Consider the following 26,645-nt stretch of genomic DNA (forward strand, 5'->3'; position numbering starts at 1 on the left):
CAGAGAGAATCTTGTTTATTTCTGGACACCCGTTTCCACTAAAGGCTTTTCCCAGACTAGCACAAAGACTACCACAATCAGCCATCCTGAATCATCTGGACAAAATATGAAATTCGTTGGCTTAGACGTTTCTTTCTTCATTCTTTCCACCCTCACTGCTTTTTGGAATGCAGGTAAGTGATTTTCAAACATTTTGCTGCTTTTAACTGCAAATTTTTTTGACTTCTCTACTTCAGAATGCACTTACTTTGGTAAGAAATTGTGGATACCGTTTTTACAAGCTAAAGTAAAGGCACACAGGCCAGCTTTTACCTGCATAGTTTCATTTTCAATCCCTTTCTCTGTAATTTCCAGCAGGTCAGTGGATCTCTTCTGTAAGTAAACAGACAATCTGGAGAATGCAGTAAATATATTTAAAGACAGAGAAAAACTCTCCAGCTTCCCATATTGGACAAGTGCTTTTACTTCTCTTCTTTGCATTTTCCTGTGCTTGTTCTTCACCACCCACCTTGATCCCTGCCTTTCTTTTCACTTGTGTCCTCCCAAATAATCAATCCTCCCATAGTTACTTTTTCATAATTGCCTCCAATTTTGTAAGAACCATGTCCAAATTTAGAATTTCTGATACTTACCTAGATCATCTCAGCATTGCATGGTATTCTTGATATAGCTCCCAAACACTGTTATCCTTGCAAGATTCCACTTCCCAAAAGGTCCTCAGTGCTCCCAGCTGTCTCTGCAGCTTATTCATCTCACTTAATTCCCCCTGAACTTTGTGAAATCCAGATATTTTTTACAGTGCTACTGTAATGTCTGTCTTCTTCTCAGTGTTTTATTTGTTGAGTGGTTTTCCATGTGATGTCCAGTGATTACTGACAGTCTGTAAGCCACAAGCCTCCTCACCTCTCTGTGTATCTGCCGTGTTAAGGCCTGACTCAAATCAAATGCACAAAACAAAGACATTTCAATTTCTCTTAATAAACTTGTGTTGGAGCCCATTTCATTGCTGATTTTAACTTTCCAAGAGCATTGGCTTTCTGTTCTTAATGATTCCCATGTAGGGTTGATGGTGGGGTTCTGGTACATTTAAGAATTATCCTCAAAAATAAATGTAATTGGTGATACTCACTGAGGGGCTGCTCTGGAGATTTATCTGTCTATTACATGCAAAAATACCCATGGAATTAATGAAATTATGTACTCTCTGGGAGGTAAATAAGTGTATTTTGCTATTCAAAATGGAGCAACCTTAATGTGCAGGTGATTACAACCTTCACCTAAATACATTCCTAAACTAACATAACCAGCCTATTTTATTTACTTACAGCAGTCTTTTGGATGATGTACTTGTGCTTTTGAGAACATCTAGAAGAGTTCAATAACATTCCTGACTCTTTTTTTCTTCCTTTAACAAGGAGCTGAAGACTCTTGTGCACAGAGATGTGGGGAGCTGCTTGGTACCTGTTCTTGCCAGGTGACATGCCAGTCCTTGGGGACATGCTGTCCTGATTATAAAGAATTTTGTCTTCAAATTTCTCCATACTCAGGATCTCTTATGGGAGGCAAAGACTTTGTGATTAACAACACAGCTTTTGATCCCTCTTCTAAGCTAAAATGCAGGTGGGACATGATTTTATATTCCTCTGCCAAAGGGAAGCAAAACTTAAAATCTCACTCTCCAGCAATAGGCAATTACCACAAAACAAGACCAGTCTATACAGGAGTGAAAACTTTGTAAAGTTGTTAAAATCCTGAAATGTACAAAAGTTCTTCTCAATCTCACCCTCAAGGATACCTGTGGACTGTATTTCTACACAGGACTGTTTCTTTTAGGTGGAGTTATTGTGTGGTACAATCATAACTCTGCTCATTCTTCCCTTAACATATTAAAACAGCGACTTTTTGGAAGAGTTTCCTTTCAGGGCACTTGTCAATATTTCTTTAGCATTTCCCTTTGTGGGAAAAAAGTATTTATTTCTTAATCTGAACGAGAAAACAGCAAGACAGAGATGTAGGTAGGACACCTGATGTTTTTCCTGTAAGAGAAAGCTGTGGATCCTAAATGTGTCAGCCTGTATCACAGGTGCATGTGGCACGTGCAATACATACAGTACACTGAATTTTGATGACCCAGATGTTGTGCTATTATTTCCACAGAAGGTTCTGAGTGAGATTTTGGAGTCCTTCCCATCTGGGTAGCAGTACCTGAAAAAGTTTTCAATTCTTTATTTGGAAAACCTTTGACCAAGGCATTCACTCTGTAGAACACAACTGTGCACTTCAAAGTACCTGCAGAGTTACATAATTATAGCCAAGGCAAATTCCAGTGCAGAAAAGCAAAGGTCCTATGTCCTGGCAGGCCCCAGCTCCCTCTGATACTTGGAATAGATATTCAGTCCCCATATATCAGTCTTGAAAAGTCACAGGTGGGGTTAATCCCCAGGACTCTGGGCAAGAGCCCTAACTGGAATCAAATGGTTAAATAACAAGTGTTGCCTTCTGAGTTAACCTTTGCAACAGAAATGCTACAACAGCATGAAATTCCTTTCGTTGCCCTCACAGGACTTACCAGGGAAAAAAAACAAATCAGAAATTTGCAATAACTGCATCATGGTCATTGTTAGCCACCCTGTAATCTTACCAATGCTATAACGTTATTTTCCTCTTCCTGTTGCCCCTTTGTTGCTAATTTACCATATCTCCCTCCTCCAGAAATTAAATAGTAAATTGAAGGTTTGTAGATTGCTGTATGTTTGTGCAGTTCGCAGCTGAATTCATATTGACGCAATGAGCAGATTTTTCCAGTTTATATTCCCTGCTACGAGCAAAACAGCCCCAGACTTGAAATGATCCCCTCATGACACAAGGTTGCTTGTTGAAGAATATTCAGAATTCTCCTTCTATCTACGGTGACATTAAAAAGTGTTTTCAACATCTACAGGTTCAAGAAGGAAATCACAACCAGTGGCTATATTGACAAGGATGGAAAAGCCCACTGCATCTCCCCATTGCTTTATGAGACTGGTTTCATCCCTTTTGAAGTTTCTACAGATTCTGGGTCAACATTTCCCTACTCTGGAACTTGGTTATCAGGTTACTTATATCTACAGCATCCCTTTTCTTGCTATATTCTTCCACCATGCATGCAAGATTATAGAAGTCTTTTCCTTTAGTTAAGTTTTATTCTTCCTTAACAGGCCTCAGAAAAGAAAGTCTCACTCGCCTCATGTTAATTCATCTTTTGAGAGATGAACTTTCACAGCAATTGAGTAGCAGCAGCAGCATTAACTGATAAAAAGTCCTGCTTTAAAATGAGATTGACCAAAACTGTTCCCACCTCATCCCTACTTCTATCCCTTTTTGTCCCCTCTTCAAATAATTGCATTGTGGTGTTGTAATCTAAGGACTGCAAGTATTAGTAAGGGTTGCATTCTATCAGCTTCAGCTTATTCTTTTCATGTCATGCATCCTGTGCTGTGTAAAACATACCCAGGGGAAATCCCGCTAAATCTTAAATAATAGAGTAGCACTTTTTCAGGACTATGCAAAGCCAAAATGTCATTAGCCCTCTTTTTCTGCTCTGCAATGCAGTACATCACAGCAAAGTTTCAGATGGAGAAAAATGCACTTTGGTAAATGAGACAAAATGGCAATACTATGGCACCTCCAACACTGGTGGAAACTTAACTCTTACGTGGACACACCAGACACTTGAAACAACTCATGTCAACATAGAAGTCTGGGGATACCAGGAAACAGGTAAAGTGACCCTTAAAGTGACCCTTTTCCTACAAGCATTTATCACACACAGAACTCTTGTGCAGAGCTCTGCACAGCTTGTGGTCACTTTCACTGCAACCTGCAAGTGTAAATAACTGATTACAATAATGTCAGCTTTTCCTCTTCATTTATATATGGGTGGAGACGTCTCATTTCAATCTTGTGGCTATTGCTCTTTTCCAGCATCCAAAACCTTTTTCCTCCTCTCTCTGACAGGTGACAGTTATTCAGAAAACTGGAGGGCTGAATGGAAATACCTTTATACTTTGGCAAGAGAAACCCCCAATACAGGGAAATATTCTTTCCTTCCTGTACCTGCTGAGGGAAATTACAGTACATGGGACTATGGAATTTTGAGAATTATACCCAGCAACTATTTTGATGGGCAGAGGCAAGTTAATAATAATAATAATTATAATAATAATAATAATAGCTACCTTATAAGCGGTTGGCATTCAAAACTGAGACTCAGGCTCCATTTCCTGGGAAAAAATGGGGAGAAAACTGGAAGGTCAAAAGTGAGAAAAACTCATAGGTCAACATAAAGACAGTTTACTCAGTAAAGAGGAGCATGGAGGAAGAATTATGAAGTCTCCCATGAGCAGACTGATGCACAGTTAGTCACCCAGTAAGAGCTGCTTTGGAAAAACACCCCTGCAGTTTTATTAATGGACTTGCTGGTCTAGGGCATGGAATATCCCTTTGGTCAGCTTGGGTTGGCTGTCACAGCTGTGCTCCCTCCTGGCCTTCTCCCTGGGGCCAGCATGAGACACAGAGAAGACCTTGACACTGTGCCAGCAGGAGATAAGCACTGGTTTATCAATGTTATCAGCACTGTCTTGGTCACAGATCTAAAATGTGGCTGCTATGAAGAAAATTACTGCAGCCAAACCCATGCTCTCAGCAGAGTAGGATCTGCTGATTCTTTTGTTTTGTCACAACTGTGGAGGAGTCCCTAATTGTGGGACTCAATCCCTGCAGCCACAGCCCTTCCTCTTCTATTTTGTATTCAGGTTTTTGCATTCCTTCAAATTTTATGGCCATTTTCTTTTCTTTCATTGCATATTTCCCCCTGATTTTTTGTGAACTACCTTTGTAAGTGCTCCATGGTTATTCCTTCACAATTCTTCCATATCTGCAGGTTTGATGTAGATGGTGTAGACTGTGAGTACATAAATGCCACCTCTTCAGTGTTACAACATATTGCTAATATGTCAGAACATTTTTGAACATAGAGGGATAACCTTTTCCCCTTCTAGAGGTCTTTTTATTACACTTTGTATAGATTTTTTTTCATGGGGGAAAAGCAGAGTGGCTTTGGAACATTTCAAGGATTCTGAATGATTTCTATAGCCATTAGTTCTGATATTACTGCTGTTGTTATATTTTGTTAAAGAACCCAGATATTCTTCATTCTGGCCTAAATGAAATTTCAGTGTCAAAAGGCATGAATACAAAACCTTCCTCTAAAAGGATCTATGTAAGCCAGAATCATGATTACTAAAATGTATTCTGATTATTGCATACTTGCTGCATGCTGTCCTGACGCCTTGTGAATTTGGAAAATTTTGATGTGCCATAACTTTTTGAAGGAAAAAGCAAGCAGTGGGCTTTGCAATGAAATAACTTGAAAGTCAAAAGATGCTTTTAATTATAATTAGCAATTGAGCCACAGTGCTACTGTCAAAATAATGCTTGTTCAGCTATCAGATCTATTTTTTGTTTCTCTTTTTTACCAGCAATATTCCATCAATCTGGAGCCCAGACCATGCATTGGCTTGGCACCTTGAGAAAGACTTCAGAAATGACCCAAATGCATGGGCAACTGCAAAATGTATGGAATGGGACAGAAAGGAAGAGTTGCTTCCAAACTTCAAGGAAGAAATTATAGACTGCCCTTGCACCTTGGCACAGGCAAGAGCTGACACTGGCAGGTTCCATGTAAGTTATTAACTGATCCCTCTGGCTTATTACAATTCCAGGTGGAAGCTTTAGGAGTGCCAAACTCCACACACACACCCCTGTTCCCTCTCTAAACATCATTGCAAGGACATTAAATTACATATAAATTATGCCCAAGTAGAATATCAAATGGCAGAGGTAAATACAGCTTATCTAGGCAGTATGAATAGAAGTGCCTATAGAATAGGAGATGGAAATGACACTCAAACAGGGAATTAAAACAGGAGTTCCAATGGCAGACTGAAAACACTCTGTGGAGCTGGGAGCAGGGATGGCTTCTTCAAGATCCTACAAGATCACAGTCTGTGTTTGAAGGTGATATCCCATGCTGTGACAAACTATTTCTGCCTAGTTTTTCATACTTTGCTGCAAACCCTTCTGCCATGTACATCAGAGCTCTAATCCATTATTTCCTTTATCCTGCTTCCTTCCTCCTTCTCAGCTTCACTGTTATCAAGGAACTGACAAAAGCTAAGAAATCAATTGCCATTCAGTCTACACTTTCACTTACACTGCTGATCTGAGGACCAGATGAGAGTGACTTCCTCTCCTATTTATGACACCAAATAGTGGCATGTGTTTATGCATTTAAAAAAAAAAGTTTAGGTAAATATTTTTACTATTCTGGTTATGAAGCTCCAAACATGACGTGTAAAAACTTGTGAAGATAAAGAATAGATCTACTGCCTCTGTCTAAGAACACAGGATAAACATTTACTCTGTGCCTGTGTTTGTTGTACACTTACAGTTGAATTCCCATCTGGCTGCCTTTGTTCTTCAAGGTCTGTTGTAACAGACTGCAAAATGTTCAGGTCAGACACGTGCTCCAGACACTTGAGTATAAAATTCACCATTTTTCCTATCATACCATGCTGTTCAACACGACCTTAACCAGTTCATGTCAACTTTACACACCTGTCAGATACAAAAGGTGGGAACAGAATGTAAGAACAGAAAGGACAATGAGGCAAGAAGCCCATTAAGTGTGAACATTGATCTTTTTCAGACAGATTATGGCTGTGATATTGAAAAGGGGAGTGTGTGTACTTATCATCCTGGTGCTGTGCATTGTGTAAGAGCCATTCAAGCCAGGTAAAGAACTTCTTTTAAACTGCATTTTTTTGGTTAATCCTTTCATCTCAGAGACAGCAGCATCACAGAAGTCAGGGGTGAAGTCTAACTGGATATCAGATAAAGCTTGGCAAACAAAATATTTAGCTGTATCCATAAAAAGTCAGTAAGCAACCCCTAAATAGAAAAGAACCCCACCGAGGTAAATGATGATTTTCTTGCTGCTTTTCTCAATCAGTCCCCAGTATGGGGCTGGACAGCAGTGCTGCTATGACTCCACGGGAACCCAAATCCTCACATACGACTCCACCGGAGGCAGCACACCTGATCGAGGACACGACTGGGGCTCACCGCCTTTCTTGAAGCCTCCCCGGATACCTGGCTTTTCCCACTGGCTTTATGATGTTATCAGCTTCTATTACTGCTGCCTGTGGTCTGAGAATTGTGACTTCTATATGAAAAGGCGGCCCTCTAGTGACTGCAGGACGTACCGCCCTCCCCGAGCTGGTAAGGGCTCCAGATTTCCTTATGGAGTGTAGATTTTTCATAGTGTTGGCTTCTAGAATATTTGTATATGTGCATATATGAGTTGACAATGGTGAGGGTATAATGTCCTGTGGAAAAATTCCATGGAAAGTTTCTCTTGATATATCACTTACAAAAATCTGTGTGTTTTTTAATTGTGCTGCAAGATTTTCTGTTGTTGAGCATCTCACTCATCCCTGGAACCTAAATAGCCAAAGCACAGTAGTCAATGCCCACAACTTTATATCATCAGTGTGGACTTCTTCAGAAAAAAAGGTGGTTAGAGGTGGTTAATGACAGGTAGGAAGTAGCTAGAAAAGCTGTCATGGTGAGAAACATTCATATCAAATAAGAAAGTTTTACAATTTACAAGATGTCTGGTTTTCTCCTGCTTGCTTTTAAATCAGTCTTCAAGTCTTGTCATATCTCTGTTGCTACCACATTTTGCCTTCTCTGCTGCTGAGATGCTGTGGTGTCCAGCAGGACTTGGCCTCCCATAAAGAAGTACCAAGAGGCAGCAGTTTGCATCAGGAAAAAAGGAGAAAAGTGTAGAGGACATTGCACTAGGTAGTTAGGGGTCATGAATGAGTGATCTGGCTGCTTAAAGAAACCCCATCAAAAGTATTGGCAGAAGTAGAGTTTGAATTTGTGAAAATACAACTTTACAACTTGATGGCAAGGTTCATTGTATTAGTTACTATACAGATTAAAGCATACAAAAGAAGATAAATTAGTAGGAACTTGCAGCAATTTACATGGAAGTTGGAAATGCAAAAGGGGATTAAGGGTGCAAAGGATATGGATGCAAAGATAAAGCAATAGCTCTGTATTCATGTCCAAATCTCCCCATATATTGCATGTGACAGACTTCTCTTTCCTTTCTCATGAACTTGAGGACTAACAGGTTGTGATTTTTGCTTGATCTTAATTCTCTTTTTGTTTTTAAAAATAGCATCTGCTTTTGGGGATCCCCATTTCTTTACATTTGATGGTCTGAACTTCACCTTCAATGGCCTAGGAGAATACACATTGGTAGAGTCTGATCTCACATCCCTGAGAGTGCAAGGGAGGACACAGCAGGCACACTTTCCCAATGGTAAGAGACGAAGTAGAGCTTCTGAACTTCTGAGATTTGCAGAACTGAGATTTGATATTTGCTTGATTTGCACTTAGCATCAATCCTCCAGCCATCTCTAGTCTTCTTTTTTGGCCATTTGTGAATAGTCACCATTCTGAAGATAATCAGAAAGCAGACAACATCTTCAGGAAAAGCTTCCCAATCAAAGTTTAATTGCTAGGTTTTTTATTGGGTGTGATTAATGGAAGTGTAAAGTTTTCTACTGTGTTTAAGAGCTCCAAAAAATTCTTATTTCTCTCCATGCCCATTCTCATCAATAAGGAAACAGAAGGCCAGTTCTAGAAATCAGGCAATGCCAGCTGATGCATTTTGATAGCATTTTTTTCCATTTGGAAGGAACTGGGGCTCAGGGGACAGGCCTGTCTGCAGTGGCCATGCAGGAGAACAACACTGATGTGGTTGAAGTGCGCTACTCTGAGGATCTGCACCTGGAGGTCCTCCTGAACCAGAGGGTTCTCAACTTCTCTGAACAAACTTGGATGGACTTGAAAGGTTAGTTACACATATCAGCCTTGTAAGCAATTCCATTCTGATGGAGCCCATGGATAGTTAAAGGTGTCTCTAGGTGCATGCATTTCAACTCTTTTCAGCATCCTTTTGTCAAGTGTTTTAGGTGGCTTCAGTGTCCATGGTTTCTATGTTCTCTTTCACTTGTTCGTAGTGTGAAGGTGTGGCTTCCCTTTAAATGCTTCTCAGAGTGCAGCTCAGAGTGGAAGGGAGGAAAAGCTGTATGAAAAAATGGTTAAAACTGATGATTTAAACTGATGCTTAAACACAGCATTTTTTTCACTCTGGATAATTAGCTGTTTTCTCTTCCTCTCATGGTTATAGGTCTCTTTCTCTATTCTACACCTGATCAGAACATCACAGTGATGTTCTCTTCTGGGTCTGGAGTGGAAATAAGGGGAAATGGAGGATTTCTGACCCTGACAATTCTGCTCCCAGAGAAGTTTATGAATCACACATGGGGTCTCTTTGGAGTAATGAATGACAATCTACAGGATGACTACACCTTCAAGAACAAAACCACCATGTCAGTTCATGCGAGTCCCCAGCAGGTGTTTGAGTTTGGAGCTAGCTGTAAGTAATTTCTATGGTCTGTTATTACATTTTCTTTACAAATTTAAGACAGATTATGATTTAAGGACTAGGAAATTAAGTCTGTGCCAAGCAACCAGTACTGGGGGAAGAGAAGAGAGTAAGAGAAATATGCCCTCCTCTACCCACCTGGGGAGTGAAAACAGAGCCATGGTGGAGGACTTTTGTTCCTATGTCTCTTCCAGCTCCAGCTACATTTCTGTAGATAAACACTTGGATTAATAGCAGAAGGTGGTCTATGTCGGCAATGTTATGGATGAATCTCTTTCTGTCTCTGTCTCCCAAGGGGCAGTTGAAAATGGAACTTCTCTCTTTACTTATGACTCGGAGTTCTTACTGGACAGTTTCTTTTATGGGGACAAGCACAATGCCTCCTTCCTGCCCGTCTTCTCCCCTCATGAGGACCCTGCTGATCCCCTGCTAGAAGAGATGGTCTCACGCTGCGGCTCTGACCCATTCTGCAGATTTGATGTCCTGACAACAAGAAACCTTCGAGTGGGAAGTTCCACAAGGCTTTCCCATCAGAATCACAAGCTGCTGGTAGAACATCTAGAGCCAGGTGATACAACATTCCACAAAACATCATTACAGAATAACAGGATATTCTGAGTTGGAGGTGACCCACTGGGATCATCAAGTCCAAATCTTAAGTGAACAGCCCATAGGGAGCAGCACTATAGATATTTCTACTGGGCATCTAAAGAGTTAACACTGTTTGAAGAGGCTTTGCTTAACTGTAGGTTCATGCACCTATAAATAATCTGATTTTAGGGAATCATCTTTGTACCAGGAAATCTCTGTACTGATAGAATACTTAGGCAAACTCAAATTTCTTTCCATTTCTTCCACTATAACACCAGAGCACAGAAAGTTTATCTTCATTTTATATGCATTAAGCTGTCTTCCTTGGACTTAAAAATAAATTTTAAAAGTAGCAGGAAGTATTGTCTTTCAGATAGTTTAAAAATCTTTGTTTTTCCATGAGTTGCCACTAAAATTCTGTTTGAATCATTGTAATGGAGATTTGCTGGTCTAAGTCCTAAATACTCTAACCAGATATGTTTCTTTTATTAGTGATCTCTTGTGGCTGGCTGGATCATCCAACCAATGGAAGAAAGAATAGTACTAACTACCTGCTGGGCTCAACCATCAATTTCACCTGCAGTGAGGGCTATGAACTCACAGGAGGGTCACAGGAGAGAACCTGCCAAGTGTCAGGAACCTGGTCAGGGGACACACCCCAGTGCAGCCAAGAAACAGGTCTGTTGCCTTTTAGATATCACATATTGTCACTAAAAAATCATTATCAAGGACAAGGCAACCTCAGAATACCATGATGGCCCTTGACAAAAGCAACTTCTCTTACTTGGTAAAGCATTGGACATGAGATATCTGAATTTCTAGAAAGACTATTATTCAAATCTATATAACAGGTGACTTAGGGTGGTTTTGTGTGTTTTGGTGGAGATATTAAAGTTTTTGTTTTATCAATGGGTACAGGTACCTGAAGTCTGGGTGAAAAGAGGATGGAGCCAGGATTTTTTCAGTGGTGCTCAGGGACAAGAGCAGAGGCCACAGGCATGCTCTGAAGCACAGAAGCTTACCTCTGAACATCCGAAAACCCATTTTACTGTGATTGTGACTGAGCACTGGCACAGAGAAGTTTGAATATCTCCCTCCCTAGAGATATTCAAAAGTTATCAGGTCATGGTCCTGGACAACTCACTCTGTGTGGTCCTGCTTGAACAGGGGAGTTGGACAAAATGACCTCCAAAGTTCCCATCCCACCTCAGCTGTTCTGTGATTCTGTGATTTGAGAGCAGACACAGCCCACACTTGTTGAACTCTTTCACTTTTTCTTTCTAAAATATTATCTTATCTCAAAACATAATTCTATTATTCTGTAGCAGTAAAAGTATTGTGAATGATGCAATAGTATTTAGTATAAATAACACAGATTTATTCCCCCTCTTGTGTCACTACTAATAGATTATCAGTTAGTCTGGGATTGTTGGATTTAGTAGCAGTTTAGTAGCATAGGCTGTCTCTATGATTTACAGAAAATGGCCCAAAATTTTCTTTTTATTCATTCACCACATACACTCCAAATGTCCTCAAGATGGCAATATTTCAAAGCACCAGGGTGGTGCAAGGCCAGATGGCATGTTGAAGCACTTTCAATGCTGAGTTAATAGCTCCCAAAAGCACTCATCAAATAATTCATACTAACATATTCTCCATTCTAAGACCCTTCCAAAGAAATGTGGGAAGTGCATTTCACATCAGCAACGAATTCCTGTCATGCTGGCACATTTCATCAGCCTCTGCTGCCTGTACCAATTGCTTGTACATTTCCAGTGCAGTTCTCAACTTAGCAATATTTGTAAGATGAACTGCAGTGAGTTTGGGCAGCAGAAAAATTCACAAAGGCCAGATCTTAAATAGGCAATGGCAAAACTTTCTGCCAAGCTGAAAGCTAAGAATATTTTTCCACTGCTGCCATCAACCACATACATACTGGATAAGAGCCAGTCAGTCTCAATAAGCAAAACAGATGCTGACATTTACACTAGCAAAAGGGGGACAGAAAGGCAGCCCTGTGAGATCAGAGGAAAGGAGCTGGAAGATATGCAGGGATTGATTGCATTCAGAATGATGGAGATGTGACACAGCTTTGTGGATAAGCAAACAAAACCCACAGTGTTTTCCAATGCTTTCCTGGAAGGTGACAAAGAAAAACAAGGTGTGAAAGAATTTTATTGATCTGATTGCAACAAAGATCTTCCTTACTATTTGATATTTGATGTTCTAGTTTTTGTAATGTGAACCAAAATTGATGGTTTTTATTAGCTGCAGGAAGTTGGAGTATGGCAATGCTGCCCACAGCAGCAGGATGCTGACAACACCAACAACTGAGCAACACAATATAAAATACAAATTTCTCCATTCTTTTTTCTTACTGCTATGCCCTACTAGCGGCATTTATAGTTAGCCTTGCTTTTTTTTCTTCCATAAGGCGCTCTGCTAGATGTCAGTGATTGTTTGTGAAGGCTATTCTATTGACAGGCCCAGGTCTCTACAGAGAAGAGAGGCAATACAGTTCCAAGTTCCTTTCACTAATATCTAAACTTCTCATATTTTTAAAGCATGGACAGCTAGTACTTGCTTTTCACTAAATAAACTTCTGCCCCTGGTCCAAGACACAGCTGAAATCCAATGCCAGTTTTCCTTGTCTTACTTCTCTACTTGGCTATTTTTTCTATTCTCCATCCCCCAAGCCTTCTCTTCTCCAGAACAGAAAAGGTCCTTGTGTTGTCATAAGCTATTGTTCCCGAGGTCAATTTTCTCTGTTGTTTTCCTCCTTACACAGCAGCATGCTGCTGTTTCACCAACATCCATTCTATCAAGTCCTGTGACAAAGACCTTCTTGACACCAGGCAAATGCTGACAAAATTAATGGACAGCCCTTCCCAGTTTCTGGGTGCCTGAATGGGTGATCACTGACCTAGCCACTGTGATCAGCAGTCACTTTTTCACTTTGAAAGTGAACTATTAAACACACACTTTGTCAAGTTATTTCTTTCATGCTGCTCAGGAGCACAGGGCCCAGCCCTCTGTAATTCTAAGCTTACAGGTGTATTTCTTTACAGTTCTGTGTCCATGACACTGCAGTTTTGTGGCACATCAGGTTCAAGCTCTGTCTTGCAAATCATCGAGGTTTTTTAATTGCTATATGCCTTTTCAAAAGGGAATATTTAAAATAAAGACATGGGAACCAGGAAAATTGGATAGGAAAAGAGGTGGAAACAAGAAAATGTAATGCCAGTTATTTTACAAAATCCATTTTGGTATTTTGAAATTCAAATACAAATTATGTTGTTGGGCCTGCATATTGTTGTTTTTGAGTTTTGCTTCCTTGGACTAAAGTTTCCATGGAAATCCTCTGCTAATAATTATTTTGCTATGCTTCTAATTACAATCCCACTGCAAGTCTTGCCAGCACCACAGCAAGCTCTCTTCACAGAATATCACAAAGAGGAAGAACAAAGAAGCCATCCAGCAAAAGCAAAAAGGAGATTCTAGTAAAATGAGATGTAACATCCAGCTAAAAATCATAAGATAGTGGCAGCATATGTACATAGAGTCTTTTTGAGACAGACAATATGGTGATATTAAGGGTAATCTAGTTTTGTTTGTCTTTTGGGTTACATTCTCCTTTCCCCCCCTCCTCCTCTATTCACTTTCAGATTTCCTTTTCCAGTCTCAGGCTCTGTGTAAATGCTGTTCATTTTGAAAAGCTGTCAGAAATCTCATTAGTCTTCTGTGTTTTTTTCAAACACAGAGATTTCACAACAGAGGCAAATCACTACTGGACTAACTACTTTAGCCAGTGGTGGGTTCTCATCACTTGGCAGGGACTGGTGCCTCCCTGTGAAGGATGTGTAACACAAACATTAAGCCTTGTTAAGAAGTTACTGGATGATGGATCAACGCTTGTGAAACAGTTTATGTATCCCATTTCTTTCCTTAAACTTCACTATGAACCAAATCAGCAGCTGAATAATCTGTTCTAGGATCACAGAAGTGTCTGTTATGCCATCACTGTGTGCTAGGCTGTGGGTTGGGCGGGTGTGACAAAGTGATGGAAGGAAGGGCTGACAGAAATGCAGCCCTGATGTATTGAGGCTCAGATACAAAATGCAGGAATCGTTGTTTCTCCCAGACACTTCACTCCACATGCTGCATCTCTTAACTTTTACAAATATTCTTATATGGTAATCTGCTACTGCTTAGTAGAATAAGAAAACAAAATTATAGTTTTTATTCAAAATTTGTTTCATATCTGGTTTCTTTCTCTCTTTCAGGTGTCCTTGTTAGGCAGTCACAGAATCAAGCAGATACTTTTTTTGTTTTAGTGTGTTCAAACTCTCTGATGTAATGTAGTCACTTCCCTTTTATGTAGATTATTAAGCAGCAAAGGTAGTTTCAAAATTTAATGCCAAAATAGGGGCAATATTTAAAGTAATCAAACCATATGGAATAAAAATTGAAAACTATTTCAGTTGGGATTGACAGTTCCACATCAATATTGCACATTCAAAATGTTGACGACATATTAACCACTAGCCACCCTTTGTGTTACAAAGCTTTTGCAGCCACCTGCCCTAACAGTTAAATGTAGGAATTCTGTGAGTTCCTAATCTTTACCAGTTTCAGAGAATCTGAAAGGGTAAAGGGTTGGAAGGGACCTCTGGACATCATTCAATCCAATCCCACTGCCAGGGGAGGCAGTTCCACAAAAAAAGAGAACAGAAAAATTAACACTACATGTACAATTTCAAAAATTGTCATGCAATTGCATTCAAACAGATATAAAGAAATGTATATCAAAGTCTTCGTGGGGTTTTTTTGTGGTTGGTCTCTGTTTTTCAGCTATCAAACAAGTAATTGTTATTGGCACTGTCTTTGGATTAGTTGGCCTTGCAGTCCTGGGACGTCTGGGTTATTTATGCACAAAGAAGAGGTAAGCCTTGACTGAACTGAAAACAGAAATGAACCTCCTAAAGAAATAGCAACTGCTATGACTTTTTAAACAATAATTTAGTAATGACCACTGGCAACAAACTGCCAGTGTGCTACAGGTTAAAAAAAAGTGCAACTGATGTATAAACACTTAACTGTGTGTGAAACTGACTAGTGGAGAAAGAGGGCAAAGTGGTGAATGAAAATGGTTTTGCCGGGAATACTGGTGGGCTGAAATGGAGATATGGTTGATTTTCTGAACTTCGTTAGCAACTGTTACAAATTTTTAATCCTTCTCTGTTCCAGTGTTCACAAGTAATAGAATGCCAGCTAAAATGGAATCAAAATTGAGTGAACGGAAAGAAAATGAGGTTCCAGCCCTTGGAAAGAAGACTCTATGTGTGAGGAAGAACTACATACTTCTGAACCTGTCACAAAAAAGAAAAAAAAAAGCACAGTGCTAAGCTAACAGAACACTGATATTGTTTTTCAGTATTTCATCACTTAAAAATGCTACATTCACAATGAATTCAGCTCAAAGAAATAAGAATGTGGCATATTATGCTGTGATATTTAAATTTATGGGTAAATCCATGCTACTATATGAAGACCATTTTTTCCTTTCTATATGTGTCACAAAGGCCAAAAGAAATGTAAGCATACTTTCCCCCTCAAAATCAACTTTATATGGCAGGAAGTTTCTGTGTGCTAAAAGTGAGATGCATCTACACTGTGTATTGATACAATAGTTAAGGCCTACAAACTGTATTTTGATTGTTCCCCTACAGAATAGTAAATTGTTCTCTGCCTGTATGGGTTGCTATTTGATTACACAGCAGTGTTGTAAAGGGGGTACAAGGATGTACCTTGTACAAAGGATGTTTGCCCTATTTCTGTTCCTGACAAAGCAACTTTTTAAATGCTTTTTAAACTGGTCGTGTGGGGGGTTTTTCATATTGGTTGGTTCTTAGCAAAGCTGTTTTACCATTACTAAAACGTCTCGCAGACTGGGTAAAGACTTTGTAAAAGTTTAGACGATTGCTTGAGATTACCACCTTGACACTTTGTCCTTTGGGATCTTCGTGTAGATGAAAACAAACAAAAACTCAAACCAAACAAACCACAAACCCAAACCCTATCTTTCTGCACGTGCATTTTCAGAAAGCAACGATGCTCCTTTCGCCTGGCAGCTGCTGGCTGCTGTGTTTTTTGTCGCTCTGGGTGTGTGTTGTGCTGTAAGCGTGGGTGTCCCCTCACGTCCCCATGTCCGTGCCCGCCCGCCAATGCCCCGGGTCCCTGGGCGTGGTGGGCTCCTGTGGCTGTGTGTTCCTGTCTGTGTGGCTGTCTGTGCGGCTGTGTTCCTGTTTGTGTGTCTGTCTGTGTTCCTGTCTGTGCGGTTGTCCCTGCCACCCGCGGCCGAGACAACCCGGCCTCAGCTCCGCCCGCCTCGGGACGCGGCCTGCGGGGGACACGGCGGCTTCAGCAGCCGCGCTGCTTTCTGCCAGCGGCCCCCGGTCACCTCTGTGAGGCGGCTGCTCTGCCTTTTCACTTTTAGAACGACGCCCCAAATGGCAGCGTGCGGTGCTGGCACCTCGCCGCCCGCGTCCCTCAGAAAGTTTGCAGTGTTCTCTCCCTGTGCCGTGTCCGTCTATGCCTTTGTGGCTTCAGGAGAGGCGAGCCGGGCTGCACCTGCGCTCGCCCATCGGCTCCGACACCCTCAGCGGGAGCCCAGCGGGGCAGGGGCAGCGCCAGCCCCCGGGGCTGACGGGCTCTTGCCCGACCTCTTCCGCGGGACACTTGGGAGTGACGAGAGCAAGGCTTGGACGCTGCTGGGATGGAGGAGTCTGTGTGTTTGTGTGTGTGTTTGTAGTGAGGCGTCCCGGCTAGCGAGGAGGGCTCCGCGGGGCCAAAGCGCTGCCCCGGGGCGAACAGCACCAGCCCGAACGTGTCGGTGTCAGAAGTGGAAGCGGCAGCCCTGCGGTCCCGCGCCGCAGCAGGTTGGGATGTCGGTCTCTATCCTTTCCTGTCACATGGCTGGTAATAGGATCCCTCATCTGCCACTCGGCACCTCGCCGGGGCGCACTTACAGGACACATGCTGTAGGGCCTCCGCTTCCCGCACTTTGCGCTCTTCCCGGCCGCCTGCCACCCCCGGAGAGCCGGGGCTGCCGCCTGCGAGCGCGGCGCGGCCCGGCGGCCGCTGCCTATGGAGCCTCCCGCCCTCGCCGCCGTCCTGGCCTTCTCCGGGCTGGCGCTGAGCTGCTGCCGAGAGCCCGTCCTGTCCGGTGAGTGCCGCTCCGCGGGGAGCCGGGAGGGGGGCGCGATCGGGGCTGCTCCCCGAGCTCCCGGCCGGGCTGAGCGGTGAGGGAGCGGGGCAGCCTCTCCCCGAGCTCCGCAGAGCCGCAGCCCCCCGCGGAAGGGCTCTGCCGGCCGGCAGCGCCTCTTGGAGGTCTTGACGACGTCCCTTCCTGCTCGGCTGAGCCGTGCCGGGCGTGCGAGCACCCAGCGGGTGTTTCTGCCGGGAGTCCCGGGCTGTTTGAGGCTCTCCCCGTGCTTGCGGAACTGGGAGCTCGGGATCTCCTATGAAAGCGTGATGTGAGAGAAAGAAGAGCAGCACGTTTCTCTATAAAAGTGGTTCGATCTGCGGAATGGAGGCATTTAAAGGGAGAGGGGCGTGCGGTTGTTTGTGTCACTGGGGAAAAGCTGGGGCAGCAGAGCCGGAGCTGGAAGGGTGAGCATCCCGCCGGTCCGCAGTGTGCTGCCCCAGCTCCCGGCCAAGCCTGGGCTCCTCTCACCATGTAGAAGCCTGCAGCTTCGCTTCCTAAGGTGATTTTTCACTTAAAATTTCTCGGCAGTCTTTTGTCCTCGTTTAGTTGTTACTAATGATTTCAAGTACTGTGGTTCTCCTCTGGTAAACATTGGCCATGCTTTGCAAGATCAGAAGTGGCAGTTCCAGATGGTCACAGTCATCAGATGTGTGGTCCTTCTGGATACGTTTTGTGTATTCTTGATTGCTGTCTCTTCTTACAAAGTAGAATTTGCTCTCTTTCTTTTTGAACACATACTTGCTCATCAAGTTTTTGTAGATGCAACTAATTAGATACGGAAAATGCATAGCGATTTTCAGGGAATAAAAAAACTTTCACAAAAAAGAGTTCTGGTAAATTTTAGTTCTTCTCAGAAGTAAAACACGAGAGTATTTTCAGATAAGCATTTAGAGAGCTGCCTAGACAGGACCATGTCTAAGAGTCTTTTCCCAGTACCATTAGGACGTGCTTGGTGCACTCAGTGGATGCTCCTTCCTTTGCTTGGCTTGAAGAATGTTGGCTTGTAAGGTTTCTGAACAGAACACTCCATGTGTAGCCATGTCTCTCACAGAGGGCTGTGTGACAGCCAGTGGAGGATATAGCCCAGTGTGAATGTTTGGCTGCTAAAGAGGACAGAAATGCATGAGCACAAGCAGCTGGGGCAGGGGGAGGAGGGAAGGGTATATGGTGCCTCCAAAAGAAAGTGCAGCAAAGGAGAATGGATCTAGAAAGCACTGCCACCCATGTGTCTTCTGCTCAAGAACCTGGAAACAGTGCAAATACAGCAACTTGTAATTTGCATGTCAAGTACAGGATCTGCAGAGTTCCTGATATGCACAAGGTACACATAAGGGTCTTCATCTTGACCCTGAATCCCACAGAACTGAAACGGGATCAGCTCTGTCAGGCTGCACTTGAAACTAGCAGAATTCTGAAATGACAAACGTTGCTATTGCTTTTGGAAGGCAGTTTGTTGAATGGTATGTTTTTAATGCCTATCCCTTGTTTTGGTTTTTTAATGCGTGTCCTTATAAGCTTATTGTAAAGTGCAGTCAAAATAAAAACTGTGTCACCATCACTTGCTAAGATAGGAGAAAAACTTCAGGAATTACTATATGAGAAATTACTCCAGTTGTCAGAAATGAAAGTGAATAAACAACCATTTTTGCACATAGTATTATGGTACTTTCCACATAACGTTTCTGCTTTGCCATGCAATGTTCAACAGTTTCTATTAACACAAATACTGACATTTCTGCATTCAAACCTTGGCATTTGTGCATTCAAACATCACCCATACAGAATTTCTCAAGTGGATCAGAAATAAGAAGTGTGTGGATAGATTACCTACCATTAAAGCACTGTTTGAATTTGGTGAGTTTTGTGTTACAATGCCAAAAAATGGAAATGCTTTCAGCAAATGTTAGTTTTGGTGAACAAATGTTATTTTATATACTCAGTGCAATAAGTTGTAATTTCTACTTTCTGTATTTATACCATTCATTTAATTTCCCCATCAGAAATGAATGTGATTATCAATCTCTTTTTCCTTTCTCTGTTTTCTTTCCATTTAGCAATACTGAGTCACTATGTCCTTGGTTTTTTTCCCAGCTGAATCTTTCCTTTGAGCTGTTATTCCAGCCTTCTCTTACAAACCTGGTATCTCTTGCCATCTAATTCTCTCTAAGCCTTGGTGATTCAGAGAAGCAGTTCTACTTGATATGCCATAGACAAGCCTCATAAAAATACTTTAAAAAGCAATTTTTTTCTCTTTCTAACTAGGCAGATAGGGGATGAAATAGTGAGATATTTCAGCATATCATGCTTGAACATGCATAGAGCATAACTCAAAATCCAGAGTTATGTGAATAGATTTAAGCAGGACAGAGCCAAAGAAGTAGGAGGGAATCAGGGATTACTTGCTGCCAGCTGCAAAATTTTCATTTTTGTTATATCAGACCATAATGGTTGTGCAACTGACCACTCCCTTCATCCACACAGTGGCTATGGCCCATCCTGATCAAATTGCCAAAGGGATTCAGCCCTGCCACACTTGACAAGGGAACAACAGTTTGAAAACTTCACAAAGAAAGAAAACAAATGGGTGTATTAAGGAACAGAAATTCTTACGGGGTCACATCACACATTCTTACTTCCATCACACATTCTTACTTCCAGTGATAAAGAATCACAAGGCAAGCAAGTGTGTTTGCATCTTGTGGCTGAGGACCAGCCAGCAGCTGCAAAGCTCTGGCTAATATAGCATGTTTGTATTGTGCAAATAAAAATGCACAATGTTTTTTTAGACAGAAGGCACTTAGAAATAATGGGAGCTGTCTCTTGTGCTCATAACCTAACTTGTCTGCTTCCAACATATTCCAGAAAAGGTCTGGCCAGACAGATTTTTTTTTTTTTCCAAATAAAAAGCGATGAAAAGTGATTAGCTTGACAATTAGAGTCAAAATTTCACAAGGATAGCAAGTTCACATGTATGACAGCTCACACACTGCCAGAGAACACAAGTATCAGCTCTGCATGTCTGTACATTTCCAGGAATGTGCATTTTTACAAGACAGATGCTTCAGTCAAGGTTTGAGCAAATCTCAGGTGACATAATTCAAGTATAATCAGTTATTCACTGTGGCTACTTTCTGGCTTGGACCAATGCTAATTAGGTCTCTAATTCTGACTAGCAAAAATGATTGCATTTGAGGACTTTCAAAAATTAAATATGTATGTCTGTGTGTGTGTGTGTTTGCATGGATATGTAGAATGAGCAGATACAATTCTTAAACTACATGTGGAGTGCCTCCACATTGTAAAGGAAAAAATGATCAGCTAATCAAGTGCCCTCATAGCATCACATCAAAATTTAACTGTCTGATTTAAGAAATGGAGAGTTGTTTCTAGGAATTTAGAAAATTGCTATTTTAAACAAAGATAATTCTTTCATGATGGTTATTCTTTAGCTTGTATCAACTGTTCTATTGTGGGAGGTTCTTACTGTTACAGCACAGGCACAGAAGCCTGACAGTTTTGATGAGTGGTTGTATTATATTAGTATGAATTGGAATAGAAAAGTATTGAAATGCAAAAATAGTACACTATTTTTTTATTTGGGTAGATCTAAATCAGCCTTATACTCCCAAAAGCATTTCTTTTGCATCATAATATGGAATGAGATTTTCTTTTCCTGACCACTCTTATGATAGTATGCAAATTAACTTTTGGTTCAGTCGATAAAACTGCATCTTCAAAGAAAACCATTGCAATGCTAAAAATATTTTTAATAATGACCACAGAAGCCATATTTGTGTCTTTCATCTCCTGAAGCTTCTTCTGGTTTTAATCAGTGTTCCCACATGAAGAACTGTGGCAACCTATGATAATAGAATCCCTATTCACATTTCTAGGGAAACAGCAATGTTCTCATTTGAAGAAGGTGATGTGGTGTTCTGCCCCTTCCACCCGTGGGCCCCTGCCTCTGTCACTGCCGGGGTATCTTGGCATCGCTTAAGTGGTTTCTGTCCTTTCCTCTGTGCATTACTTTCTCATTGAAGTGTTTCTGCTGTCTAATTATACCCTTTCAATCAAATTAGAGACTGCAGCATCTGGTTAGTGCCTGTAACTGTTGCCATCTGCACCTAGATACAGTGCTTCCATTTAAGGAGGAGTGCTTAAATTGCAATCTCCAGCAAGAACTAGAACAGTTTAGATAGAATGGAAATGACTTAAAATTATTCTTGGAATACTCTGCAAGCACATGCATCAGGCAACCCACACTGAGTCACTATCAGACCTGGCACCCTTGGTTTCATACCCTTATATTCTGCTTAAGTATTTTTCTGACTTCTCTAAAAGGCTATAGGAAAAACAAGTGAAAACTGAGCAGGCAGTTATACCACGTAAATTCAAGGAACCTTTAATTTTTGGTCCAACCTTACATTTAATTACAATGCTGTAATGAAACCCAAGATTTAAATAGTAGCCACTTTCATTTATCTTTCATTAATCTGCAGATCTTTAAAAGAAAACCTTGCTTATTGTTGGGCAGTAGGTGATAGGATAATTTCTGGCTTGGGTAGGCTAGTTTCAGGTTGATAATTGTTGTCAGTCTCTCTGGACGCTGCTCAATGCTCCAAGTAGCTTTGAAAACATTAAGCAAACAAAGTGGTTTGGTTTGTTTTTTTTCCTCTCCAGTGGAATAGGAAGAAGTTTGTCATTCTGAATTTTCAGTCTCAAAAGCTATGTACAGGCCTCAAACTTGGAAAGTACTCTAAGAAGTCATTTAAACCAATCCTGAAACCTCCATCCCTTCAGCCTGCAATTTGTAGTGTCTCTAGATGGATGTCTTTGAGAAAATCATTGGAAGCCAGTGCAGACTCTGAAATGCCAGTGATTTATCATGAATAAAACATCAGGCTGTTATAGTCTGCACTACCTTAATTTTTCAAATGATCCTAAAGTGGCGCCCATGTGGAGTGCAGGCAGCCATGCAGTCCCAAAGTAACAAAGGAAAATGATCATTGTAAGGTCCCTACATTGAAGAAGAAACCGACACAGATGGAAAGAATTTCTACAACAGCTGCTGTTTGATCTTCCAAATGTTGATCTGGCTCTAATAAAACTAATTGTGAACCTGTATCACACACTGAGTATTCACTTACAGTGGACAACATCCCTAGTCTTGTTTTCTGCTTTTTTGTTCTAGCAGTTGTCACTCAGTACATGCTTACCTAGCCTCAGCATTCATTTTAAAAGTTACTTGCTGTCAACCATGGCACCTGATGTGTGGAAAACTAAACAGCCCTGACAACAAAGTGCTGTCCTCTTTTCTCATCAAGGCTCATGAACATTAGCCTGAACAGCATCTGTTGGGACCTTCTGTGACTAGAACCACTGCAAAGGTTCTCTGATTAATTATCTCTGATTAATTCTGTTTACAGACATCCCCATGACACAGCAGAAGCAGCAGGGTCATTAGGCAGTTAATTGAGTGAAATCATCATGGACACTGATTCTAATCACAGATTTGACATAAGCCTCTACTTCAAACTATGTCTGAAACCCAGCTGACTAAGATCTTAGAAGTATGAGGTCACACACTTCTAGATTTGAGGGGTCACAGCTTTCTTCATGTCCTGTCTGAAACCCTATTGTTTTAGTAGAGGTTTATAGCTGACAGGATGATCTGAGCCTTGCGTGCCTGAACAAAATCCATGTGGCAAATCTATCAAGCCCAGTGGCAACCCGATGCCTTCTTGGGGGCTGTGGTGTCCCCAAGGTGTCTGTCCTTGCCACTGGGAGAGGATTTGAATACAGTGCAAGTTCCGCCACAGTTTACCATAATCTTACAAAATTTACAGGAATAAGGCTTGCTGAAATTCACAGAACCAGTAGGAATTTTCTTGAGGCACAGTTCTGATGGTACATTCCAAGTGAGAGGCTTCATACCCTAAAATGTCATGGGAGTATCACTCAACCTAAGGGTGCCACAACACAGAGGTGGCTGTTACTGGTTGATTTAATATTTTCCCCCTCCCTTTTGCATAATCTACCAAAGAGAAATCAGGTGATTTGAATAAACTGAAAAGTTTTACCACCAGCATTCAGTCCAGTCTTTTCTGACTGTTTAGTTTAGATTACCTCATCTGAATTAGTTTTGTGCACACAAATCCAGGTGACCTTTTTTTTAAGCTCATCTTTTCACAGAATTATTGCACCAGTGGTACAAGACAAGAAGTAGGGTGGAGGTTCTAACCTCCTGTTCTCCAGAATCTCTTAGGGCTTGGATTTGAAATAGAGAGGACAGCGGCCTTTCTGCAGACAAAACATGCACCTTCAGCACTTTGAGAGTATTAATTTCATGGTGAAATCACTAAGGTAGTGTCTTGGCTGTCACGCAGCAAAAATATGATGAAATCACTGTGTGTGACAAATAGAAGAATTTTTTAGTTGCTGCCAAGTAGTGCTTACTCTAAATCAAGGACTTCTCAGTTTCCCATGCTTAGCCAGTGAGCTCAAGAAGCCAGGAGGGAGCATAGCAAGGACAACTGACCTGATTTTTTGAAATGCCAATATTTATTTGAAAATATTGCACTCCCATGCTATGGCAAAATCGTTATTAATCCTTAAGAAAATCCAAATTCCCTGTAACCCAAAAGGTTTTGTATTTCATTTGATAACAGCTGCTAAATTCCATGACTTAAAGTTTTCATTTCAGTGTTTCAGGGATAATCAATGATTTTGCATGGTATCTCACTGCCTCCCCTTTCCCCATCCACATCTAAGCCAGAGGAGCTTTGTTACTCAGCTGAAACATTTGCACCAAATCTCTTGATAGCACAAAGGAACACAGGAGGCACTGATACAGCAACCTATTGTCTGGGGAACAAAAACTGCAGTTAAGAGGAAGGAAGAGAGATAGGTAGGCTAGATAGGTAGGCTCTGACTCTACCTTTTCTTAAAGTGCAGTGAAGTTTGAAGAAAATCAGTTAAAAGCTGACATGAAAATGTAAGTCAGTACTGCAAGTTAAAGCATGGGCCAGTCTTAGCAGATTCTAAAATGGACTGAAGCTAACTTGAGTTTAGTTTGTGTGCCAGACTAAATTCAGGTATTGTAGCATTCCTTACATTTCTGAGTAGATGGAAGTACATATTGCTTTTCATTTAGGAGTGAGAAGTGAAAAAAAAAAATAAAAGCACAAAGCTAATGTAGATATCTTTTCTGGATGTGCTTATCACTTCTTACAGATTCTTTTTTCTGCTTATTATTTTGTTTATATTTTGATTACATTTTTCTGTCTTTTCTGCTAAAATTCATCAGCTTATATTTTTCAGCTGTAACCTACAAAAGCTTTTATATTATCTGCAAAGCAAAAGAGGTATTGAAGAAAGATGCAACACAGTCATGACCTTAAAGTGGGTTTTTTTTCATGTTTACACAAACATCTGTGGTGGCCTGAATGCTGGAAACTCAGATTTGCATTTTTAAGCAAATGTCTGCAGCCCACCTGTTTTGCTAAGGCAGGTAAATTACAGCAAGGACGAGTATTGACTTGAAGCTTGTTTTTGTTAAATTATAAACTTTCTGTCCACAGATGATAGCAGAATATATTAATGGCTGTGCAGACACCTCTTCTATGTGCCTTCAGCAACAAAGTTTCATTTAATAGAAATCCAAACTTGCCTAGGCATGAAGATGCACAGTGAAAGCACAAAACCATTGTCTTTCATCTGCTGTGTAATAAACTCTGAAATAATTATTATAATTGTACCATTCTGATATTTGTGAGCCCAGACTAAACTAATTTCAGAGGCATGGTTTTAATATTCCATTTTTCCTTCTTCTACAGTAGTTCTAAATACAAAAACAGTATACTGTTAATATCAGGATTAAAATGTGGGTGGGTTTTTTTTCCCTCTTCCAACTGCAGCCACACAGGTCTTTCTAGACTTGTTTTGTAAGTTAGATTTCATGAGGGACACCTGAGATCAGCACATACTTCAGAGCACTCTCCCACTCCCTCAGGGCAGTAGAACATCTCTGCAGCTGCAATATGGTTTCTACAGAGAACACTATCAGATGAAACAGGAGGTTTCACACCCTATAGTTAGCAGAAAGTTAATTTTCAATGAATTTCCCCAGTAATGCTGTCCAGTACAAAGAAATGTTTACAGCAGTTTTAATTCTGTCCCAGACTGTTATGTTTTAATCCTATTCTTACAGAAATGCAAGGATGATAAATGTTAGCAACTATTAATTATAAGCAGGATGGACTTATTTATGGTAAACTAATTATAATGATTCTTCCTGGGAGCTAATCACAGAATGGCTGAGATGAAAGTGACCTCTGGAGGTCACATTGTCCAAGTGCTGTGCTCAAGCACAGTCACCTAAAGCAGGTTGCCCAGGACCACGTCCAGGTGGCTTTGGAATATCTCCAAGGATGGAGATTCTACAGCCTCCCTGGGCAACTTGTTCCCATGCTCTGCCACACTCACATTGCATAATTTAATCAAAAATGCTTGGCAATTTCAGCAAAAGTAGAATTGTTCATTCATTTGGACGTTTATTTCATCAGAAGATGTCCAGTGAACATGTCCATGGCAGGGGGGTTTGAATTGGATGATCTTTAAGGTCCCTTTCAACCTGAACCACTCCACAATTCTGTGATTAACAAGGCCCAGCAAAGCCAGGCAGCAGGAAATTTGTAGTTCAGCTGAGAAGGGGCTAAGGTATTTAGTGAAATCATTCTCTACTTTGGTTTCTAACTTGCTGAGTATTAGGAGGCTAGGAAAATAAACCTAAGTGGGAGAAAATATGAGTGAGGCAGAAGAATACTGACCCATACTTTTCAATCTGAAAGCATAAATGCTTTAGTAGCAAATCACAGTATTGTGATCATACTCTGCTGAAGGAGGTCCCTTTCTAGGCAACTCAATCCATAAGAATTTTTCTAAATCAGAATGCAAATGTTGGTAAGATCCGTGCTTACAAAGTCTTTCACTATGTAAAGTACAGATAGTCACAACTTTAGCTGAAGTGGCATGAGATTTTGGTTAATATGCTGATGAGTGGCAGACTGATAATTTCATATGTTTTCACTTTTGGAAAATTAACAGGAGTCATCCTAATGAGTAAAACACAAGGAAATGTAAAAGTATAAAAGTATTATGCATATTCAGAAAATGCATGTTAATTGTGTAAACCTCTCATCAGACCTTTCTTATACATTGTTT

General features: G+C 41.1%; 2 protein-coding genes across 5 annotated transcripts in view; both read left to right on the forward strand.

Annotated features, from left to right (window-relative positions):
* SUSD2 (sushi domain containing 2) lies at positions 1 to 16,144 on the forward strand. 3 transcript variants are annotated; one of them, XM_058816817.1, is made up of 15 exons: positions 1 to 173; positions 1,416 to 1,620; positions 2,942 to 3,093; positions 3,592 to 3,759; positions 3,997 to 4,171; positions 5,520 to 5,721; positions 6,749 to 6,834; positions 7,052 to 7,320; positions 8,291 to 8,434; positions 8,813 to 8,968; positions 9,308 to 9,556; positions 9,861 to 10,133; positions 10,649 to 10,834; positions 15,008 to 15,098; positions 15,404 to 16,144. In XM_058816817.1, the coding sequence occupies exons 1-15, from the start codon at positions 107 to 109 to the stop codon at positions 15,414 to 15,416; spliced, it is 2,436 nt and encodes an 811-aa protein (XP_058672800.1). In that variant the 5' UTR covers positions 1 to 106; the 3' UTR covers positions 15,417 to 16,144. The 3 variants fall into 3 exon arrangements, with proteins under 3 accessions (XP_058672800.1, XP_058672802.1, XP_058672801.1); XM_058816819.1 differs by having other exon boundaries at positions 15,050 to 15,098; XM_058816818.1 differs by lacking the exons at positions 15,008 to 15,098; positions 15,404 to 16,144 and adding an exon at positions 13,917 to 14,129.
* A 1,101-nt stretch (positions 16,145 to 17,245) lies between these two features.
* Positions 17,246 to 26,645, forward strand: part of KREMEN1 (kringle containing transmembrane protein 1) — a 30,285-nt gene continuing 20,885 nt past the window's right edge. For both annotated transcript variants that reach the window (XM_058816420.1, XM_058816421.1), the window contains exon 1: positions 17,246 to 17,381. In XM_058816420.1, the coding sequence (XP_058672403.1) occupies positions 17,303 to 17,381 (79 nt within the window). In that variant the 5' untranslated portion in view covers positions 17,246 to 17,302. The remainder of the gene's footprint in view (positions 17,382 to 26,645) is intronic.

This window comes from Ammospiza caudacuta, chromosome 18, assembly GCF_027887145.1.
Source record: "Ammospiza caudacuta isolate bAmmCau1 chromosome 18, bAmmCau1.pri, whole genome shotgun sequence".
In the NCBI taxonomy this organism is placed as follows: domain Eukaryota; kingdom Metazoa; phylum Chordata; class Aves; order Passeriformes; family Passerellidae; genus Ammospiza; species Ammospiza caudacuta.

Bases quoted from the DNA above. Each gene is read 5' to 3' on its own strand.
- SUSD2 (XM_058816817.1), top strand. From the start codon at position 107: ATGAAATTCGTTGGCTTAGACGTTTCTTTCTTCATTCTTTCCACCCTC. The intron at 3,094-3,591 runs GTTACTTATATC...TCTGCAATGCAG, and splicing joins CTCTGGAACTTGGTTATCAG to TACATCACAGCAAAGTTTCA. The intron at 3,760-3,996 runs GTAAAGTGACCC...TCTCTCTGACAG, and splicing joins CTGGGGATACCAGGAAACAG to GTGACAGTTATTCAGAAAAC.